Source organism: Solanum dulcamara, chromosome 1, assembly GCF_947179165.1.
Source record: "Solanum dulcamara chromosome 1, daSolDulc1.2, whole genome shotgun sequence".
NCBI lineage: Eukaryota > Viridiplantae > Streptophyta > Magnoliopsida > Solanales > Solanaceae > Solanum > Solanum dulcamara.
Genome location: NC_077237.1, coordinates 85,426,030 through 85,446,345, shown reverse-complemented (window position 1 = coordinate 85,446,345; position 20,316 = coordinate 85,426,030). Strand labels below are relative to the sequence as shown.

The 20,316-nt window shown below is 34.6% G+C and overlaps 2 protein-coding genes across 3 annotated transcripts; both read right to left on the bottom strand.

Annotated features, from left to right (window-relative positions):
- Positions 1-1,797: 1,797 nt before the first annotated feature.
- LOC129881899 (casein kinase 1-like protein HD16) lies at positions 1,798-7,264 on the bottom strand. The gene is made up of 16 exons (XM_055956017.1): positions 6,581-7,264; positions 5,284-5,415; positions 5,116-5,189; positions 4,937-5,006; positions 4,778-4,833; positions 4,600-4,671; positions 4,296-4,390; positions 4,089-4,155; positions 3,862-3,991; positions 3,564-3,782; positions 3,320-3,462; positions 3,077-3,251; positions 2,836-2,926; positions 2,587-2,744; positions 2,316-2,504; positions 1,798-2,205 (listed from the first exon to the last, which is right to left on the bottom strand). The coding sequence occupies exons 1-16, from the start codon at positions 6,971-6,973 to the stop codon at positions 2,146-2,148; spliced, it is 2,124 nt and encodes a 707-aa protein (XP_055811992.1). The 5' UTR covers positions 6,974-7,264; the 3' UTR covers positions 1,798-2,145.
- Positions 7,265-7,958: 694 nt separating this feature from the next.
- LOC129881883 (uncharacterized) lies at positions 7,959-18,558 on the bottom strand. Of its 2 annotated transcripts, XM_055955999.1 has the most exons (12): positions 18,188-18,558; positions 17,248-17,292; positions 16,794-16,850; positions 14,226-14,295; positions 13,888-13,929; positions 13,462-13,535; positions 12,257-12,327; positions 12,019-12,101; positions 11,772-11,881; positions 10,135-10,234; positions 9,529-9,591; positions 7,959-8,326 (listed from the first exon to the last, which is right to left on the bottom strand). In XM_055955999.1, exons 1-11 carry the CDS (start codon positions 18,383-18,385, stop codon positions 9,569-9,571), a joined length of 873 nt encoding a protein of 290 aa, XP_055811974.1. In that variant the 5' UTR covers positions 18,386-18,558; the 3' UTR covers positions 7,959-8,326; positions 9,529-9,568. The 2 variants fall into 2 exon arrangements, with proteins under 2 accessions (XP_055811974.1, XP_055811983.1); XM_055956008.1 differs by lacking the exon at positions 10,135-10,234.
- Positions 18,559-20,316: the final 1,758 nt, after the last annotated feature.

Sequence of the window (20,316 nt, the reverse complement as noted above, 5' to 3'; positions counted from 1 at the left end):
AGAGTCACAGAAAGTCAAAAGGCATGATACATAAATATGCCCTTTAACTTTGGGTGTGCAAAAGTAGGAACTTAAACTTATATAAAATTGAACAAGTAGACACACGTGTCCTACGTGATATAATACATGTAGGACGTCACGTAGGACACAAAATTGTCGCCATGTAGGAAGAATGTGTCTATTTGTTCAAGTTTTGGATAGTTAACGTGCCTACTTGTGCACTAGTAAAGTTAGAGGTCATAGTTGCTAGCTGAAGCCAAGTTAAGGGTCATATTTATGTATTATGTCAAGTCAGAAACATCAAAATGAGAAGTGCAATAAGCATATTGAAGCTCATATATTCAAAGAACCTAAGTAAGAAAAATCTGAGCAATGATTACCAAGCAACCCCTATTAGCTAGAAAGGAGTTTGCATACTTTTACAGTTTATTTCAAAGGAGGACATTAACGCTAAACATCTTTTAATAGGAGTGGCAACAAAAACAAAAACTAACAAGAGTTGAAATTTTTTGATACTGTTTTATTAAAAAAAAAAAAAGGTAACATGGGCAAGAGACCAGTCTTCCACCAGAATAATAGCTTCTAAATAGCCTTGGATACACAAAATCCAAATAGTGGCAACAGAATAATTAGCAGACTGGTAACTTACACATCTTAAGTAACTCCCGTGTTGCTATATGGTAATAGATCTTTTGCAGCTCCAGGTATGCAACATATTGCAAATAAGCATCTTTTCAGAAGAAAAACTATTGAGTACACTTCAGTATGGTACCTCAAATACTTGTTAGAAGTTTCTACCTACAAATCTTCATTTTTGCAGGCTAATGTACTGGTTACCTATTACATCACTCTAATGCAGGCTAATGTATTCATACCCTAAAAATTAAATGAAGGGGATGACAACAGGAAAAAAAAAAATCTAACCACCAAACGGAAATTTTCCAATTGTTAGGAAACAAATAAAGGCCTCCTTTGGAAGGAAAACCAGGTGAAAAGAACCTTGACCAACAAATTTTCCACCTTGTTTTCATGTCAAATGCCACATTAAAATCTGGAGAAAACCACCACTTCAAGCTAATAGTTTCTAGGACAGACTGGGAATCTTAAATATCCAATAATCAACGATGCTGTATTGCGAGACAGATACTCGAAAATATCAACTAATTATTATCCCAGCCAAAAATATAATGTACAAATGGGGAGTGGGGGTGTATGCACTCATACTACTTCTGTCGGGTAACCAAAGTGCCAAGACGGTCACTAGTGCAGAGTGTTATTGTTTTTAATAAGGTAGGATTTTATTGAAAACAGTATCAAGATGATACCGCGAAAGTACAGAGAAAACAGAATCTAGCATGTCCACCATGTTATCTAAATTCACAACATTTCCATCTTTCAATAGTACAGGTGGTGCAAACAACTATATTTCACAGACTACAACTGCTCCTTTTTGCCTTCAAACTACCTCTTATTTCAGTATAAGAGCAACAAACTAAACAAGGACAATTTCAGAATAAGAGTTTCCTGTAGTGTAGAGGTATGGCAGAGGAGAGAAACCTGTGCTGAAAATTAAAATTTCCAGTGACCAAAGCTCCAAAATGATCATGAATGCACATGAAGAGTGATAGAGCTAACATACAAAACAACAGGAACAAAGTTCTACTATAAATGTAAGTTAAAATTCATTTCAAGCACAAACTCGCTGTGAAGATTAACCAATATAATATATGGACTGACATGAGCCAAAACCAGGAAGGGGCAAGAAAAATAGAAATAGAAAATGAGACTGACTACCAGTGTTCAAAATCCTTTACAAAATATTAAATTGCACGGTTCATAATACTACAGAATATCCTGTTTTGGTCGTCTCTGAAAACTAATTATCGTTCAAGCTGTACAATCTTTAACCAATATGTAAATTACTCCCATCCTAGATCCAGAACTGCCTATACTAATATTCACATACATTGATGGCAATGGATTTTGCAAATAGCATCCCCAAATGAAAAGAAAAGCCGGGTTGACAAGCATGAAACAGTATAGTATTTTTCTCCATTAGTTAGAAAAATAAGCAGGATGTTGCTCAAGGCACATTCAGGGTTATCACATGGCACCCAGGAAAATTAGCAGCCAAACCTTGGTGCCTCAAGAAACAGTTCGCCCATAACAGACAGATGCAAGGTAAAGATTTTTTGCCCATTTCTCCTGCAGCGAGCACAATCAATAGTTAACTATGGAACATGGAGTCAAAAAATCAAAAACCGAAAAACGGAGTGGTTCCTGTCAAGAAAAGCATAATTGATTAAATAACCAACCTTGACATGAGTGCTAGGAAAAGCAGAAGTACGAAGTGTCTCTTGTGTTTCATCTGCAGGTTTCCTTCTTGGAATACTTAGAACTAAAGCAGCTTGATCCCATGTGGCTGCAGTCGACGTAATCCTATATCCAGCATCCCATCTCCTATGGATCCCTTCACTAGGATAGAGAAAATCTAATTCCACCACCTGCAAATTATATACCGAATTTCAAAGTTGAATACAATAGCAAGTGACCCTAAAAAATCAAAAGAGAATCCACGATAAAAACCTGATCAGAGAACCCAGCTCCACGAGACATAACAATTGCCCATCTACTTCCTGCAGTTGCCATGGCAGTGACATAAAAACCCTCTCTCCATTTTTTGTTTATCCACTTAAATGGGAAAGACTCGCTGACTTTGTATGACTGCTGCAGATACTGCGTACCTGCCATTTTACAAACAAAACTAAGTTTAGTCTTCCCTAATTCAGATTATGGTGCAAAACATGTATAGCATGTTACAAGAGTTTCACTAACCCTTTGACATGATAACTAATGAGCTTCCATTATTAGCTCCAGCTATGGCACTAATATAATAATTCTTCTCCCATTGCTCCATAATCCATTCCTATGTTTAAACATATACAGAGGGAATTAGCTAGAGCATGAAGGAGTAAATTGAATCATGCATAAGTTTGCTAGAAGTATAGCAAATATGCAACATAATTTAATTTGAATATGCTTCAACATAGACCACACTCGTTGGAGCATAACAGACCTTGTGAAGAAATAAAGGTGACAATTCATAAACTTGGGCACTGAACCCAGTTCCTGCATCCATGATTAGGGCCCACAAGTTTGAAGAAGATGCCACACTGCTAATAAATAGTCCGTCTTCATTTCCTTTCTCAATGTGCTGAGCTAGCCTCATATCAGCAACATTATAGTGATACCTGCGAGCCGAAACAATCACTGCATTGTTCACAATGCTCAAACCAAAGAGATTCAAAACTGTATATACCTTTGCTTCATTGGGCGACGTGCATTGTAAACACTGATCCATTGTGTCGCAGGCATTCCCATGCGAACCTTCTTCTTCGGCTGTTCATCATCTTCTTCTTCCATTGTCAATCTTCCTCTTTTCTGCCCAACTTGATATATAAGCTTCAGAAAATGAAAAACATGTTAGCAAAATTCTACTTCTGTGGCTGATTCTTCAACATCAACAAAAATCTGCAATAAAGATGTATGCAAATAATACCTACCTTCTGTGCACCATCAGTGTTGATTGGCCTGATTTCTGGATTTGGACCTACTACTCCATCAAATAAAGAGATGTACTTAGCATAGTTAGGCTCCTCGTCAAACTTCAAGTTCACAACATATTCGACAAACAGCCTAAATGGAGCAGGGCAGAAGCAACAAAGAGTTTCTGGAGAAGATGCCATCTTTTTCTTACAGACAAGGAAACCTTTGTTCTCGCCCTAAACAGAAAAAAATCACGTCACCAGAAGGAGACAATTACAAGTAAAATGCCGCAATTAAGTTAAGAAAAAATAAAACCTGGTATCCCTGCCAAGGCAGCCGGCCTCGGAGAAGAAAGATGAGCGTGTAAGCCAATGATTCTAAATCATCCCTCCGGCTTCCAGTCCTTCCCAGGTGAGCATGTACACTGGCATACCTTACAGTTCCTCTGAGGCAATGGTTCTCTTAATAGTCAGTGGAAGCAGACGCAAAACAAATGTAGCCAAACAAACAGATAGGACAAATTGAATTATTGAATACTGTACCTAAAGACATCAGGCCGTTGATCATACTCCACATGTAAGCCGGTAGAAGCATCACGCCACCTTGTTGCTGGACCATTCAAACAGGTAAATCAGCATATGACCATATTATGCTGAATAGAGCATGATGAAGATAACAAAGAGAGAATATAGGAAAGATCAACAAAAATTGTTGTTTCCTTCTTCTGTTCTAAGCTACAATTAACTCACCTAATCCAAGGTCAACCAGAAACAATTTTTTTTCATCGGGACTTCCAGGGGTTCCAAGAAGAAAGTTTTCAGGCTTTACATCCCCATGCACATACCTTCAGAACAATATCAGCCAGACAAATCAATCAGATCAATTAAACATTATTTCCTTGTTGCACTTCTTATTTTTTTGTTTTTCTTTTCAGTGAGGCCAAAACAGACAGTGTAAGCCATATTGCCAGAATTTATAATTTACCTAAAGATAGAAAACAGCTTCATACATGTAGTACACTAGGAACTGTTAATCTAAGCGTGATATACTTACCCTCTGGAGTGCAATTTCTCTAGTATGGAGATTGCTTCAATGGCAATGCATGCTACCATTTCAACAGACATCCTGAATGGAAAACATAAGAACCAAAGAGCTAGCAATGAGGCCCAGAAAACAGAAATAATTTTAAGGATAAGCATTTTCTATAATACAGATGGAGAATAGATCTTACGTGTGGGAATTATTGTTCCAGACATCCCATAAACTAGGACCAAGCATATCCATAACCTGTATTTCATTATAGGAATTCAGCAGTTCTAAAGGAGATTGGAATCAACTGTAACTTGAAACGAATAATTAAAATAACTACATTAAACTGCAGATGACATACCATAATGTAGTAATCACCTTGACGTCCCTTGTAATGTACGCGTGGTATACCATGACTACCACCAAGGGCACTAAAAACAGCAGGAACGGGCATCAACTCTTAGAAAATCTTTAGTTACCAGACATCAGTAATACAAATAAGATAACAGAAGGAGCAACAAGCGTAAAATGACCACATACTTGTAGACCTGCCACTCATAAGGTGGTCCATGGTTACAACCTTTGCTGCTTCTATGCTCGAATTTCAAGGCAACCTAGAACCAGAAATGATAACTTCATCATAATAAGAGAATTTTCTTCAGCATACAACAAATAGAACAGTAAATAATTGGAGAAGTAATGAAGTACCTCTACCGCTCCTGAGCCACTTCTTTCATGTGGATTTGCTAGGTTCGCACGACGACCTACAAAAACTTGACCAAATCCTCCTTTACCAAGTTTCCTGTCAATCTTATATGCTGGCGATCCACCAACCTGGACCTATTGGATGCAAAAGGAAACAATTTAATACAACAATCAAGTCAAGTGCCTCAATGTACAACTAGGGAAAAAGTAAAGTGGAAAAGAAACAGCAAGATGTCTCCACCTTGACAGGACTAGAGAATTCATAATTTCGGCAACCACAAGCAAATTTATCAGAAACAAAGTTGGTGAAAAATAACTATATATATATTGTGTGTATATGTGCGTGTGATGTCACAACCAAAACTAGACCATACCAAGCGAACCATATCGACCCAGCCCATACTCAGCCTATCTTTAAGTTCCCAAAAGAAGACCTCAGAAACAAATTCCCACTGAGCAAGACTGATGATGAAATTCAAAGGAGTCGGAAAGAACAAAATGTAGAAACTACTAGTACACCCAACTGAAGTACTTGTAATCCACAGTCAAACACTACACCATGAGCACTTAACCATAGATTTTGAAAATTTATCTTCAAATATCTGTCTGGACATTAAATTTGAAGTTAGCAAAAACTGACTCAGATCAGTTTTTGGGACTTCCACTCACAAAATTACAAATTTTTTCCAAGTAAAATGCATGTCCAAACACAACTTCAAAAATTCAAATTTTCAGGTTTCAACTTCAAAAAACTCAATTTTCATTTTTCAAGTTTCAACTTCAAAAACTCAAATTTTCAGGTTTCAACTTCAAAAACTCAATTTTCAAGTTTCAAGTTTCAACTTCAAAAACTCAAATTATCAAGTTTCAACTTCAAAAACTTAAATTTTCAGGCTTTCAACTTCAAAAACTCATATTTTGAGGTTTCAACTTCAAAAACTCAATTTTCAAGTTTCAACTTCAAAAACTCAAATTTTCAGATTTCAACTTCAAAAACTCAAATTTTCAGGTTTCAACTTTAAAAACTCAAATTTTCAAGTTTCAACTTCAAAAACTCAATTTTCAAGTTTCAACTTTCAACTTCAAAATCTATGAGCAAACTAAATTACTGCAACAAAAATCACACATTGCAGATAGACGTTTATGAAAAATTACACAACAGACAGTGACAGACCCAGAAATCTGCAACCTCGTGACTTACAGAGTTCAGACAGATAATTACATCCAATAAAACACAAGACAGTTATCTAACTTCACAGACAAATTGTTGAAAGGAGAGATTATGAGTAAAATTTGGTACCCTTTCAGGCAGTGGAGCTGTGCTGCCTTCATCCTCAGCAGCCAAACCCTTATCACCACTTTGGCCGCCACTGTCGTATTCATCCATCTGTTTTTCTCCTACCTCTTCCTCCTTTTCTACTTCCTTCTTCTCCTTATCCTCTTCTCCAGACGTTGTTCTCCTTACAGCATTCTGATCACCTACTGGTACAACTTCTTTCTCCTCGTTATCTGTATTCTTCTTCCTTCCTCCTACTCTATTTCCAGCAGTTCCCCTCTGCCTCGTAGTCCTTGCAACAGTTGTTCTCCTTGTAACCCTCTTGTTATCGTTATCGTTGTTTTCTTCCGGTTCGATCGCAGCAATCGGTTGACGGCCTCTACGCACTCCACTACGCAATTGAGGCATATCGATCATCCATCAAGTTGTGAAAACCCTAACTCGATCTTCATCTATCAAAGCTCGCCTTCTAGACTCTTCTTCCACTCACTCCTTCACAAACAACAGATCTCCGGTGACTAAATCGGAATTACAGAAATCTAAGCACCGCAACTAGCCGACGGTCGGTGGCCGGTAAAAAAGTCAAGGTTTATTGTGAAGATCTATGGAAAGAGAAACGATGAAAACAATGGGTTTGCCACTTGAGACGACGAAGTGATGAACAAAGAAAATTACTTCCCTAATCAAGTTTACGTGGCACAGTGTAAATTTCAAAAGTAAATTTCAATAGCTTTTATATATTTAATATCTTCGTAAAAAGTATTGCAGTATATAAGTACTAATAATAATTTAAAAAATTAAAATCAAAGAAAAATTCACTGAAAAAACAAATGGAATTATATCATTTATAATTTTATTTTGTTTCCTCTTTTTTTAATTAATTAATGAATTCTCATTTGGTTATTACCCACGTAACTCGTATTTTCTTATTCGTTAATTTCTCGATTAAAATTGATTACGGATTTTGGTAATTTAAACTGTTAGTGAAATTCTACGTGGCGGATAATGAATGAAAATACGACATATAAGAAGGGGGTAAGTGGTTCTTTTGTACCATTTGGTCATAAGATTTCTTTAAAGAATAATTAAAATTATCTTTCAATATTATATTTTTAATTTGATTACCCATAAGAGAAGGAAAGTTATCGTTAAACTTCTCCTAATAAGATGATTGAAATTATATTTATCAAATCTAGACACTTTTATGAGTAATTATAAGAATTTAACCAGAGCATAAAAAAAGTCCCAGCAAATCTTTAGAAATAATAAGAAAAACAGGAGTCGAAATATACTACTAATAATAATAATAGCAAAGAAATTGAAAAATTCATAGTTCAAAGTTCAAACTATAACACTTTTGCTTATATAGTGAAATTCTCGTATAATTCATAGAGTTCGAAAATTCATACATGTAAAACTCAAGCACAATATATTGAAATTAAAACTTTTTAAAAGTGAAATTTCATTACAGTATCATAGAATTCGAGCTTTTATAAGTGAAGCTCCAAAATATCGTGGTAACTCGATACAAAATTATGAACAAACTGCACGTTCTGCTTGATCGCCTAATGCCCGTCAACAATGTAAGAAAAAAAGAACTGAAAAAGACAATTTCCTTTCAACTAGTCCCCTCAATTTCATGTTCCACATCAAGGGGATAACAAATTCATATCTCTGATCCAGCAACCGATTAATATCTTCAGAAACCGTGTGAGTTCTATTGGGGTCGGAAGAACAAATGAGAGATCGCAAATACCTTTCATGTTTGACCTGCAGGAATGTTCCAATGTATTTGTTTGGGTTACTAAATGAACATTCATGTTACAAGGGTTAAAATCAGATATAAACTTTAAACTAACATAAGAAATTCCTAACTGCAAGCAGTAATTCTCTCAGGCTAAAGGTAATTAACAATGTATACATAGCGTTTATGCTAACAAACTGTAGTTTCACAGCCCTGTGAATTAGAAAAACAATGTTTGACAACCTAAATTGTTTGTTACAACTTCCAAGCATGTCGAACAACACATGAAACAGGGAATCGAGCAATTCAATTGTCTTTGGGGTAAAATGCAACAAAACAGAGGAAGTTCCTATGTTTGATGACAATATAGGTCTACAACATTTCATTGAATGAACCAATGTCCCCACCTCTCACCCCCTAAAAAGAGATATAATCAAATGGGAAACGGAAAGGAGAGATCAAGAACGCATTATCTAGCATGTAACCTTTTTCATTGAACAAATATGCTTGCAAGGAAATGAGATAGAAAACAAGGTATTGAGTTGTTCCAAGGGCTTAAGGAAAGTTAATAGGACTAGAACTAACTGCTACGCAAGGAATATTAGATAATAGCATTGGATGGAGTCAATACTGGAGTACTTATTTGCAAATAAAACTACTTCGACATTTTGTCTCAAGGTTTATTTGTTTCTTTTCTTTTTTATGATAATAGCTACCTAGCTCTTTCATGAGTCTGATATATGAAGCAGACAAAATAGTGATTGATATATTTTTGTATGTTCCTTATACTTCTAATTGGTATGTGCAAAGTAATAGGCTGAAATTTATATGTTTGTGCAGATGATTTACTTACAATCCACTTAATAAGAGATAGAAGAACGAAGCTTCACAAGTGTGAGAAATACATCCTCTCGGGACCACATGGATAGCAATATCAGGAGAATTGTACCACCTCATGAAGAATCCAAGAAAACATGATGTGCATTGTGCAACTGTGAGTTTATAAGGTTATATGAATGAACACAAGCTCCATGAGGTAGTAGTAAGGTCTGCGTACATTCTACCCTCCCCAGACCCCACTTGTGGGATTTCACTGGGTATATTGTTGTTGTTATGAATGAACACAAGAAGCAAAGAAACATTAAAATATACACAGTGATGGGAAGCACACAAGTTGAGGTATTGAAAGTACTTTAAAGGCTCTCAAACAATTACAGATCACCATTACCTATTTTCCATTTACATAATCCAGAAGTCTTTTGTCAAGCTCAAAACGCCCACAAAGAAGTCTCTGCAATAAATAACTTGCAAATGTCATCAGCACAGAATTTCATCGTTCATAAACAACAGACACCTGAAATCTCAAGAAAGACAAGATACAACTGATTCTAAGATGCTAAATTCAAGTACCTATATTTGCACTAAAGAAGGAATAAGGTATTGCTAAGTATAATTTTTCAGAACAGATATAGTGCCGACAGCAGGCACCATAGGGTAGCCTTCGAAAGCATGAGGCATGATTGTGGTTGTGTTTTTTAATGAAGTCATATTTTAGAATGTGTCTGAGATTCACAAAGTACAGCAGGCACCATAGGGTAGCCATCGAAAGCATGAGGCATGATTGTGGTTGCATTTTTAATGAAGTCATATTTTAGAATGTGTCTGAGATTCACAATATCCAATATATTCGTTAAACTAAGATATCATAGATAATATGTATTTAGTAGAATATTTGCTTGCCTCTTATGAGTAGGGGGTATATTTATTTTAACAATACTGTCGCAGGAAAAAAAGTTCTTCTTTTCTTTTTGGTAAGGTAAGGTTTTAACTCCACCTGCATGAACTTGCTCACATCGCTGGTCCCAAATCCGGATAAAGAAGGAGGGTAGCAGAAGGCTGGCGGTCAGCGTAAACTTTGCCAATTCAGGATGAATCTTCATAATACAATAAGGGAAGTTTTTATTAATTGCTGCAGGAAAAATAGTTGGACAGTCTATAAAGTAGCCCAAATCTTCTGTCTTCACTACCTCACGATCACCGAGTTTGTGATCAGATGTTAACGAGGAGAATGGGACTCTACTTCTCGTATATGGGTTCCCAGGCTTACTTAAAGGTCCTATCTAAACAAGTCATGTATGGAAGCTTTTTATAGAGAATTGGATTCAGGCTAACATTGGTTAATCGTAAGAATAGGAAAGCAATAAACGATGCGACAAAAAAAGTGAGAAAATAGCTGAATCCAATTGAAATTTGACTGATTGGTTTGCATTGTAGTATATCCAGCACTTAACACAATGTGTTATTTATAGTTTTATACAAAAAAAGGTTAGTCTGTAACAGACTCAATCTACCATTCAAGCACACTAAAGGTCCTATTCCTAAAGATGGGAAATGATCTGGTCAAAGTTGTGTAGTGTGTTGTGCATTTGTCTGAATTCTTTGCACATCAGCTGAATGTATTGTTGATATCGTTCGATTGACGTTTTTTATCCCACAATTTGTGATGAAGTTATACTAGACTGACATTGTGTGGTAAAAGGTCAACAGGACTTTGTTTATCACAGTAACTCCTTCACCAACAATTAAGGCTGGAGGCTATGGGTCATAAGCTAAATTCTTCGACTAGCTCATTAGACTCCCAGCAACAGAACTTCCAGCAATAATAGCTGAAGTGTCTAACCAAGCTTGGGACTTAAACTTTGGCGTTACCACTTTGTCCCTACCACTTTTAGCCCTTTGATGACTCATGAGGCTGAAGGAGTTGTAGTAGCATTTGAACATCAAGATTTGAATCATAAATACTTTAAGAGAAAAAAACACATTTTTGTGTCTATTCAAGATCTTTGATTTTCCTAATCTCATCCAATATAACAACAGCCTTGCATTACTACTTCAAATTTTCAGTCCTTCAATTGATTATATCTACTGCACAAGATATGATACATATACAAGAAAAAGTATGTCATTATCAGGGCCTAGCAGAAGGGGAAATTCCAAATAAAAAAATCCTTAACCGGGAACCTTTGGTATACTATTTATCTAACAAAATTTGTATAATGGCATAAAACTTCTATTTTCAGAACTCTGCTTTTGAATAGATAAACATATGACATATGGCTCAGGCCTTCGGTATAGTGGTTTCATTAGGCAGAAAGTTTCTGCTTTCGTTAGGCAGAAGGATTTGAGGGTTTGTAAATGTGATCTACTCCCTAGCTGGTCGTTGTTAAAGTATGACAAAATCTGAATCTCTAAAAAGTATGAGGTCAACAATAAGGCATTGTGCACAAATATATTGGTGAAAGATAAAAAAGGTGAATACTTCTATTATATGGAAAGAGAGAAACCCACAAAGTGGAAGTGAGCAGTTTAAATATGCAATAGGAATAGATTACTTCGCTTAGGAACAGAAAGGGGACGCAGGGGAAGGGGTAGGCCGATATGACACTTGCACCTTGTGGTAGAAGAGAATACCTTTGTAATGGTAGGACCAAAAACATATGGCTCAGAATCAAACTCTGGAAAGCGTGCAACCTCTACAGCATTCTCAAATAGAATGTACACTGGAAGTTGGTTCAAGCTTCCTAAATAAGATCTCCGAATGAACCAGTCAATTGAAAAGTCAAACGAAACAACATTAGCACTTAAAGTATTAAACACCACAAAATCAACAAATCCACTTCATATAACAGATGTAACAGTAGAGTAAATAATAACACACCAAGAGAAATGCCAAATCTTTCTGCAGCATTAGGGAAGAGTCCAAGATCAATTGTCCCAAAAGATAAATTTTTATTTGAGTATCTGTTCAGAAAAATACATAAGAAACTTGCATTTCCAACAAAGAGAAAAACTCTCAGAGAATTCAAATTTGGGTGAACAAATTACCAACTTCACTTCATAAAATGCCTCTCTAAGTTTGTATAATAATTTTAATCATAATGGAGCATATCACTCACGTTATTGAAAGTTCTGGAAAAAAGGAACTTGTGCATACGCAAGCCGATGTGGAGAAAGCGCGAAATTCAACCTGCCAAAGGTGACAATCAGTTAAGAATAAGAAGGAACATAAAAACAGAGATTGTATACAAAAAACAGAGAGGTCGTTTTCATGTCATCCATTTGCTTTTTGCCACATGACACAAGAGTGGGAGTAGGTCCTCATTATTTCTTCTATTCAACTTTGTAACATGTGATATTTTTTTAACATAATCATTTACAAGTTAAACAGTCTATATTTGGTCATTCAAAATAGTGAAATTTGCTAATTAAAATTCTATTGATCTAAAGTTAAAACATTTTAATCAAGTCGTCTACTCATTCATTAAATGTAATTAAAGGAATTTTAACTAAATACTCCAGTTTTACTTCTGTAGCAGATAAATGGCAGAAAAGGAGAATATAAATTGGCCCACTTAGGAATGGGATGTCTCTTTATATGGTCTTGGCCTCTTGGGCAATCCTCCCTTCATGAGCTAGCTTTAGGGGTTGAGATAGGCTCAAGGTCCATTTAACATGGTATTAGAGTCGGGCCTTTTCCAATCTTTATTTACCTGATGTCGTGCCACCATCTTATATTTTCCACACAACAGATTTTCAGTCCTCAGAGTGTGGGGGGGTGTTCAGTCCCACATCAGCTCACTTAGGGATAGGAGGTCTCTTTATATGGTCTTGGGCAATAATCCCCTCATGAACTAGCTTTTGGGTTGAGTTAGGCCCAACGTCCATTTAAGAAGTACCACAAGAATAAATGTTAACAATAACATAGTGCTGACCACATTGTGGAGCCAAGCAAATTAAAAGGTTTTTTCCACTCAACTACGCAAGAATTACAGGATAAAAGCAGCGCTTGTATAGCAGACTTAATAATACCTTTACCATTTCAAAAGAAAAAAAAAGAAGCTTATATAGCAGACAGGATCAGCTAGAAGAACAAATATGTGTTAGATTTTCAAAACAAGGTCTTTGTAAGTTTCTGTTTGCACAAATACCGTTCAAGAGAATTTCCCAAATGGCCAAATCTCCTAACCATTCACAATCACCACAAATAAAAAAATGTTTGTTCTTTATCTTCAGGGTGGCACAACGCTAAGTAGAAAATAGAGGTAAGGAACTTTTCCAAAGAAAATAAAAAAATACCAATAAGAAACTGCAGAGAACCAACCAGCCAAAATCGTGATGTATTTCCTTCAGTAAGCAAACTCTCCAACTGCAGTGGTGTCAAATGATTTGAAGAACCTGAACATTTACATTTACATTTACACACTCAGTGTACCTTTAATTTTATTTTTACAAGTCACTGCATGTACCTTATTATGTTCAGAAAACTACAAGTGCTCGTTTGGTATGAGGGATAAAAGATAACTAATCCCGGGATTAATTTTAGGATGAGGTTATCCCATGTTTGGTGTAATAAAATCACGGGATAACTTTTCCTGGAATTAAGTGCTATTTTTATCCCACATTGAGGGTGGAATAACAATCCCAGGATAACTTGTTCCCCAACCAAACGTGCCCTAAGAAACAAATGTAGCCTCACAAAAAGCTTTTAGAAGTGTGGTAAACCAAATAATGGGAGTAGTAAGAGTACCTAGTCCTTCATATGGAGGCTGTTGTGCTATAATGTGTATTACTGCAAGGAAGAAACCGATACGACGACTGCATTAGATAAAATTACCAAGTATAAACATCAACAACAACATACCCAGTGAAATCCCACAAGTGGGGTCTGAGAAAATTACCAAATATAAACGACATTCTCAAATAAATTGCAAAAGGCTAAGAACATCAGTAAGCCATCCATCTAATAAATAGATTTCTCATAGTTCTTATTCATGCATCGCATATGACAATCATAGTGCTTTTGAACCTCCCTATCAAGTTTCAGAACTAACATTATCAGAAACTGCAAACAAGAGTAGAACCCACCTAAAAATGCCAATGCATACCACAGAGCCAAGTGATAATCCAAAACTAAAGCGATGGCAGTAAGGAAAATCTGAAAAGAAGCAATTTTGTGTCAAATATTCCAATGTATATAATAAGAATTCAACAGAAGCTATAAAGAACTACTCGGCTGTAGATGGTAATGAAATTTGAAGCCAGATTTCCAATATTAAATTTGATGCCCAAGTATGCACAATCAAGGAGCAGAAATTTGTGAAATGTCAGGATGAAGTGATGAACCCTAATTACAGTATTTATTTCCTAATAAGAACTTCTCTGCTTGCTACATATCATACTAACTGAACGCAAAGCAATAACTATTCTGCTAATTCCCACAGATTTGTTTTTCTTCATTCTTTTGTATAAGCATAGTGGAATATCAAAGAGGACCAAGATAGATTGAATACACCACTTTCACCATGTTCGTTCTTAGTCCACAGATTTCTAAATTTTTCAAACCAGTACCACTAAGACCAATATGGGAAAGTCTGCAATGCTTTTTTTCCAATCATGGGGAAAGTCTGAAATGCTATGACTTAAAAGTATCATAAGTTGTAATTCAAGTTTATCTTTCCATTATAAGTTACAGACTGCCATTGCTCAAACATCAATAAAATTGTTACTTTATCAATCAAAAAAAAAATACAAACTGCAATTGGTCACTGTAGCACTAATCTTATGTTTATGAAAGCTCTCTTTTATTGTTTCTCTTTCAAGTAACTGCTGACAGATAACTTCTTTTCATTCCTAAAGGTATAATGTGGAAAAGAAACCCACAATAATAAAGGCCGTTTACGAAATTAAGGTTTTAATTGATTGCTACATTTTCCAATTTAACTGTGATCTCTTTTATTTAGTTAACTAGCCTTTTTTTGGTGGGTGGTGAGATAACTGCTGCGATCCTCTGTTGTGCAGACAAAATTATCTGCATTTCTCTGAGAAAATCCCCATTATTCTAATTAGCTGTATTAGGAGATTTCCGAAATTCACATGATATAGACTTATCCAAAGTGCACACAGATTTTCCATTATACAATCGTCACTTAGACGAACCCCCAGATTTGGAGATAGATATCATACGTGAGACACATCCAACAGTTATACACACTCTCCTCACAACAGTTTTAAGTTGCAGGCTAAATCAATTGAAGTACGTGGTATCAAGGGAACTGTGTTTCCTTTTTTACTTCTAGAAAGAACGTACACATATTCCCGATAAATCTTTTCAAGATATAAATTACTGTACAAAATGTTCCCGTACTACAAACGCACAATAGCCCTTAGCAGCCATTTCTTAGATGAAAATTCAATCGAATATTTAAAGCAAGTAGTGCAAGAACCAATAATTTCTCAGACACGTTCGACTAGTTCTTCCTTCAACTCAGAAGCCCTGATGAGCTGACTTCAGCTAGTACTACCTCTGTCCCATTTGAGTATGACTTAATTTGGCTTATGAGGGTTGACTGATAAATTTTGTTTCTTCTATTGGACATTGATTAACTTATTTACCGAAAATATAGATCAATTTTTTTTATCGACGGTTAAAATGAAGAAAATACATGGAAAATAGTACTAGTAATTAGGGTTGTTCACAGTTTTGGTTAAAACCAAAACCAAACCGAAAATTTAACCAAATCGAATAAAAAACCCGACATTTGGTTTGGTTTGGTTTTAAATTTGAAAAAACGATAATATTTGGTTTGGTTATGGTTATAGTAAAAAATAACCGAATAAATAACCGAACCAAACCGATAATTATATACATAAAATTTATTATTATTTATATGTATAATATTAGCTTTTCATAAATAATTAAAGATATTTTATACCTTTAATTATTAATTTAATTTTGATATTATGGATTCTCTAGTTAGTTTAGTTTAAATATGTAATTTTTTCATTTTAATGGACAAAGTTGTTTGTATTTTGGAACCTCTGTTTGACTTGTTCTTTTAAATCTAAACTGCGTTGCAAGTTTGGTCCACCTGATTTTCCATCAGCATGTCTTTCCCTCAATATGCAGCAAAGTTCGCCCTTGTGGGCCGTGAGGAAAAAAGAGCTTCATAAGAAATTTGATGAATGTAGAGAGAGAATATTTGAATTGTCCCGGTTAGTTATAAACCGAAAAACCAAACCAAACCGACAATAACCAAACCGGTGGTTATTATTTTACTTGGTTTGGTTATGGTTTTAGATATTTAAAAACCGATTAAATTGGTTTGGTTATGGTTTTAATCAATAACCGACCCAAACCGAACCATGAACACCCCTACTACTAATCACCAGTTTTGGGGCTAAAACGATCTAAAATATGAAGTAACTAACCAGGGTCTCACACAAAGAAGAATCTAGTTGATTTTCTACATAATAACTTGGGAAAACAAAATGAGATGGGGTAAGTATTACCGGCATTTGAGGTTGGTTATAGATTTTGCAAATCAGAGATAACTATATCCAGTTATCCACAAGCATATTAATTATACATCATGGTGAAGAGGGCATAATTATGTGAGGATTGAGGATGAAGGGCATAAAAATAACAGATATAACCTTAGCAAACAACAAAGTATCTTGAATGAAGGATTCCCAGCTTTCTGTCCTTACAATCTGTCATGCAAAGTAAACAACAATGTCAAACAACAGGTATAGATCTCTCCTTTTCAAGTAACAATTTTAGGCATCAAACAATAGAAAAATGCAGGGGCTGGCAAACAAATTTTTATGCAACTGAAATGTTATACGAGTTCATTCAATAGGATAAGGAAAAGATCTATTCTTTCTTTAGTGCATCCAATTAAGAAAACTAGGCGATACTGATACATATCAAAGGATAAACTTCAACTTGAGCAGTCTGACTGTGAACTCCAATTGAAGTGAAAAAACATGTATATTGGATAAGCCTTGGGGGGACGAGCAAGGAATGAACAAAAATACAAAGGGAAAAAAAAGAAGCAAGGACACATATGCTACATCTCTATTGGAAAAGGATCAGTTAAATATATACCTTCACAACAGTCAAGACACAGTATGCAATGAACACTTGAATCTCCTGCCAATGAAACAGCAAATCGTGAATGACAGTACAGAGAGGAACAGAATTTCAAACAAGTATTTTACCAGCTTGTTTACATTGTTCTTAAATATCCTTTCATAAATGTATCCTATTGCATTGTACTATATTGTTTTGATAAGTGCCATTTTTGGATAGATTGTATTGTTTTTGCCTTTCATCATGCCAGATGAGAAGAAAAAATGGTCACAACACTATGTACCTGCCGTTACATAAATGGACACTTTTCATTGTTACATAACAACAGATTTAACAATAAGATAAAAATGGAAACACATAACTATCACTTCTTCGCGAGTTTCCCACTGCAACTATTAGTTGTTACCTTTCTCTATCTGAACTATCACCAACTGTTCCATTTTCCTACCTGAACTATCTATGTATTAAAAAACACCTAGTTGAGTAGATGGTGATCGTTCAGCTAGGATAAGGAACAAAGCTATCATACCAGTTGTTACAAAAAGGAAACTTTTCATCATTACATAACAACAAATTTAACAATATGATATAAATGGTCAAAAATACTCTTGAACTATCACTTCTTAGTAAGTTTCACATCCTAACTATAAGTTGTTCCATTTTTCTACCTAAAGTATCATAATCTATGTATTAAATAGTTAGTCTAATCAGCTTTGAGGTGTGTTTTACCACATACATGATGATAGTTCGTGTGTTTATTACCATTAACTCAAAATTTAATTAACAATTAAAGCAAACTTATTGAATTTAAAGTAACAAATGCAATACAATAGGTAACAACCATCCCAAACAATTTCATTCTCATCAGCCATTGCATGTATCAATATAGCTACACACACAAAACCACTTATTCACACAAACAAAAGACGAGATTCAAGCCGAGAAGAGTGTATACTCGTTTAAGCAGAAACGAATTGCGAGCAGGATCGAGGATTTGGAAAGCGGAGCAACGAATGGGGATGTAAGAGAAGAAAACTAGCAAGTGAAATAGATAGTAAGGCTCCGAAATCATCAGATTCAACCATCTAACTGGATCGTAAGAAGATTCGTGATCTCGTTGAACACACGGTCCGCCATTGTTGTTCTTCGACATAGCTTTTCAGCTTTATGCTGCAGATCCACAAAATGAGATTTCTGATTTTTGCAAAAAATGCTAAGGAGAATTCATTCGAATATTTATAGCTAAGCTTTAACGAACTGGGAATAACACAAATGCCCCAAGTTTGATTTGAACTTGAACCCAGTTAAGCTAGAGTTATCTGCATCTTTGCACCCTTAAATTAATGCAACCTTTTTATTTGCATCATATTGTTTTTAAAAAAAATACTCTTAAAAATTAATATTTTGTGTTTGACAAATCAATTTAAAATATATTTTTATCAATAATAAAGTAACAATATATATTTGACTAAAATTCTGAAAGTGCTTTTAATTTTATTTTCTTCAGCTCCTAAAAATAACTTATGCTACTACTTCTAAAAGTTTGACCAAATAGATTACCAATCAAATTTAGCCTGAAAAAATAGGATTCATTTTTTTACGTTAGGATCAGAGAAGGGGAAGCTAAAAGAGAGTAACGAAAATCGAAGTAATGGATTGATATCACAAAAGTATATTCACACTCATTTCTACCATACTAGACATTTCACACTTGAATCCTCTATAACTTTTATGTCTGAATTAAAGGTAGAGTCAGAATTTGAGATTTATGAATTAATCATTGGATTCTAATTTATATATATTCAATGAATTTTTAAGATAAATACAAGGTTTGAATTAAAGCTACTGAATTCTAGAACCAACACTCTAGCTCAGCTCTTATGACTGCTATAAGATTGTAATTTCGATAAATAAATTTTCAACAATCAAATATCAGTAACACTATAGGTTCAAATTCAGGATTGATATTATAAATATCTTCCTTCCATCAACACCTTGTTTGGATGGTTGTTGCCCGTTGTATTGTTTTGTATTGTTAATTTAAATATAATATTTGTTTTGATTGTTACTTAAATTATATTGTATCGTATCTTTTAAATCTATTGTTAGGTAACGACGAAAAGACTCATTTTATGTAATGACCGATTTGGTGTGTTCGCGTCGTTAACTTAATATTTTCTTCTCTTTTTTGTCTTTATTTATTATTTAATAATTATATTTTATCTTTTATCCTATTTTTCATAGTAACTCTACCTTGTACCTTACTTTTCTTATAAGTTTTATATTTGAATCATGGATGTGTGACACTATGTAACGACGGAGAACGTTACAATCTATCCAAACACTATAGTCATTAAAACAATACAGTACGATACAATACAACACAATACAATACAATACGATACATATGAAACAATTCGTAAAAACATCCAAACAAAGTGTAACTGCATAAACTATAAAATCTATGTTTTACAATACCATAGTTAGAGCCCGTTTGGATGGGCTTAAAAAAAGTAACTTTTATGTATGAAATGCTTTTAGAATTTTAAAGTCCTGAAAGTTATTTTTATAAATAAGCAGTTGAGTGTTTGGATAAAAGTGCTTAAATGAGAAAAATTATGTGAATTTTAGGGTTAAAAGAATAAAAAAGATAGTTTGGAAATATAATTAAAATATAAGGGATATAAAAGTAATTTCCATGGTCAAAGAAAATGACTTTAAGCACTTAGAAAAAAAAAAGTTAGGAATCCTAACTTTTCATTTTTGACTGACTTTAAGAACTTTCTGGCTTAAAGTTAGCATTAGGCAAATACGTCAAAAAACTGAAAAGGGGCTTTAAATTGGTTTTGACCAACTTAAAGCCAATCCAAACGGGCTCTTAGTCATAATAATTGGCCTAGTTTAGTTTAATTTCGTTAACCATAGAAATTGTTGTTATTAAAATTAGGGTGTATCACATATAACACTTATAAATTGCATATACCAGGTATAGTTCTTACTGAACCTCAGTAATATCTAACCAGAAGAGTTTTATGTTAGTCAAATACATAAAAAAAAATGGGTCAAAGACAAACATTTTTTTAT

Bases quoted from the DNA above. Each gene is read 5' to 3' on its own strand.
- LOC129881899 (XM_055956017.1), bottom strand. From the start codon at position 6,973: ATGATCGATATGCCTCAATTGCGTAGTGGAGTGCGTAGAGGCCGTCAA. The intron at 4,672-4,777 runs GTAAGATCTATT...TTTTCCATTCAG, and splicing joins TGGAACAATAATTCCCACAC to GATGTCTGTTGAAATGGTAG. The intron at 3,783-3,861 runs GTTTTATTTTTT...TTTTCTGTTTAG, and splicing joins TGCCTTGGCAGGGATACCAG to GGCGAGAACAAAGGTTTCCT.
- LOC129881883 (XM_055955999.1), bottom strand. From the start codon at position 18,385: ATGTCGAAGAACAACAATGGCGGACCGTGTGTTCAACGAGATCACGAA. The intron at 16,851-17,247 runs GTATATATTTAA...TTTGCATGACAG, and splicing joins GTGTCTTGACTGTTGTGAAG to ATTGTAAGGACAGAAAGCTG. The intron at 12,102-12,256 runs GTGAGTGATATG...TTTTCTGAACAG, and splicing joins TTTCCAGAACTTTCAATAAC to ATACTCAAATAAAAATTTAT.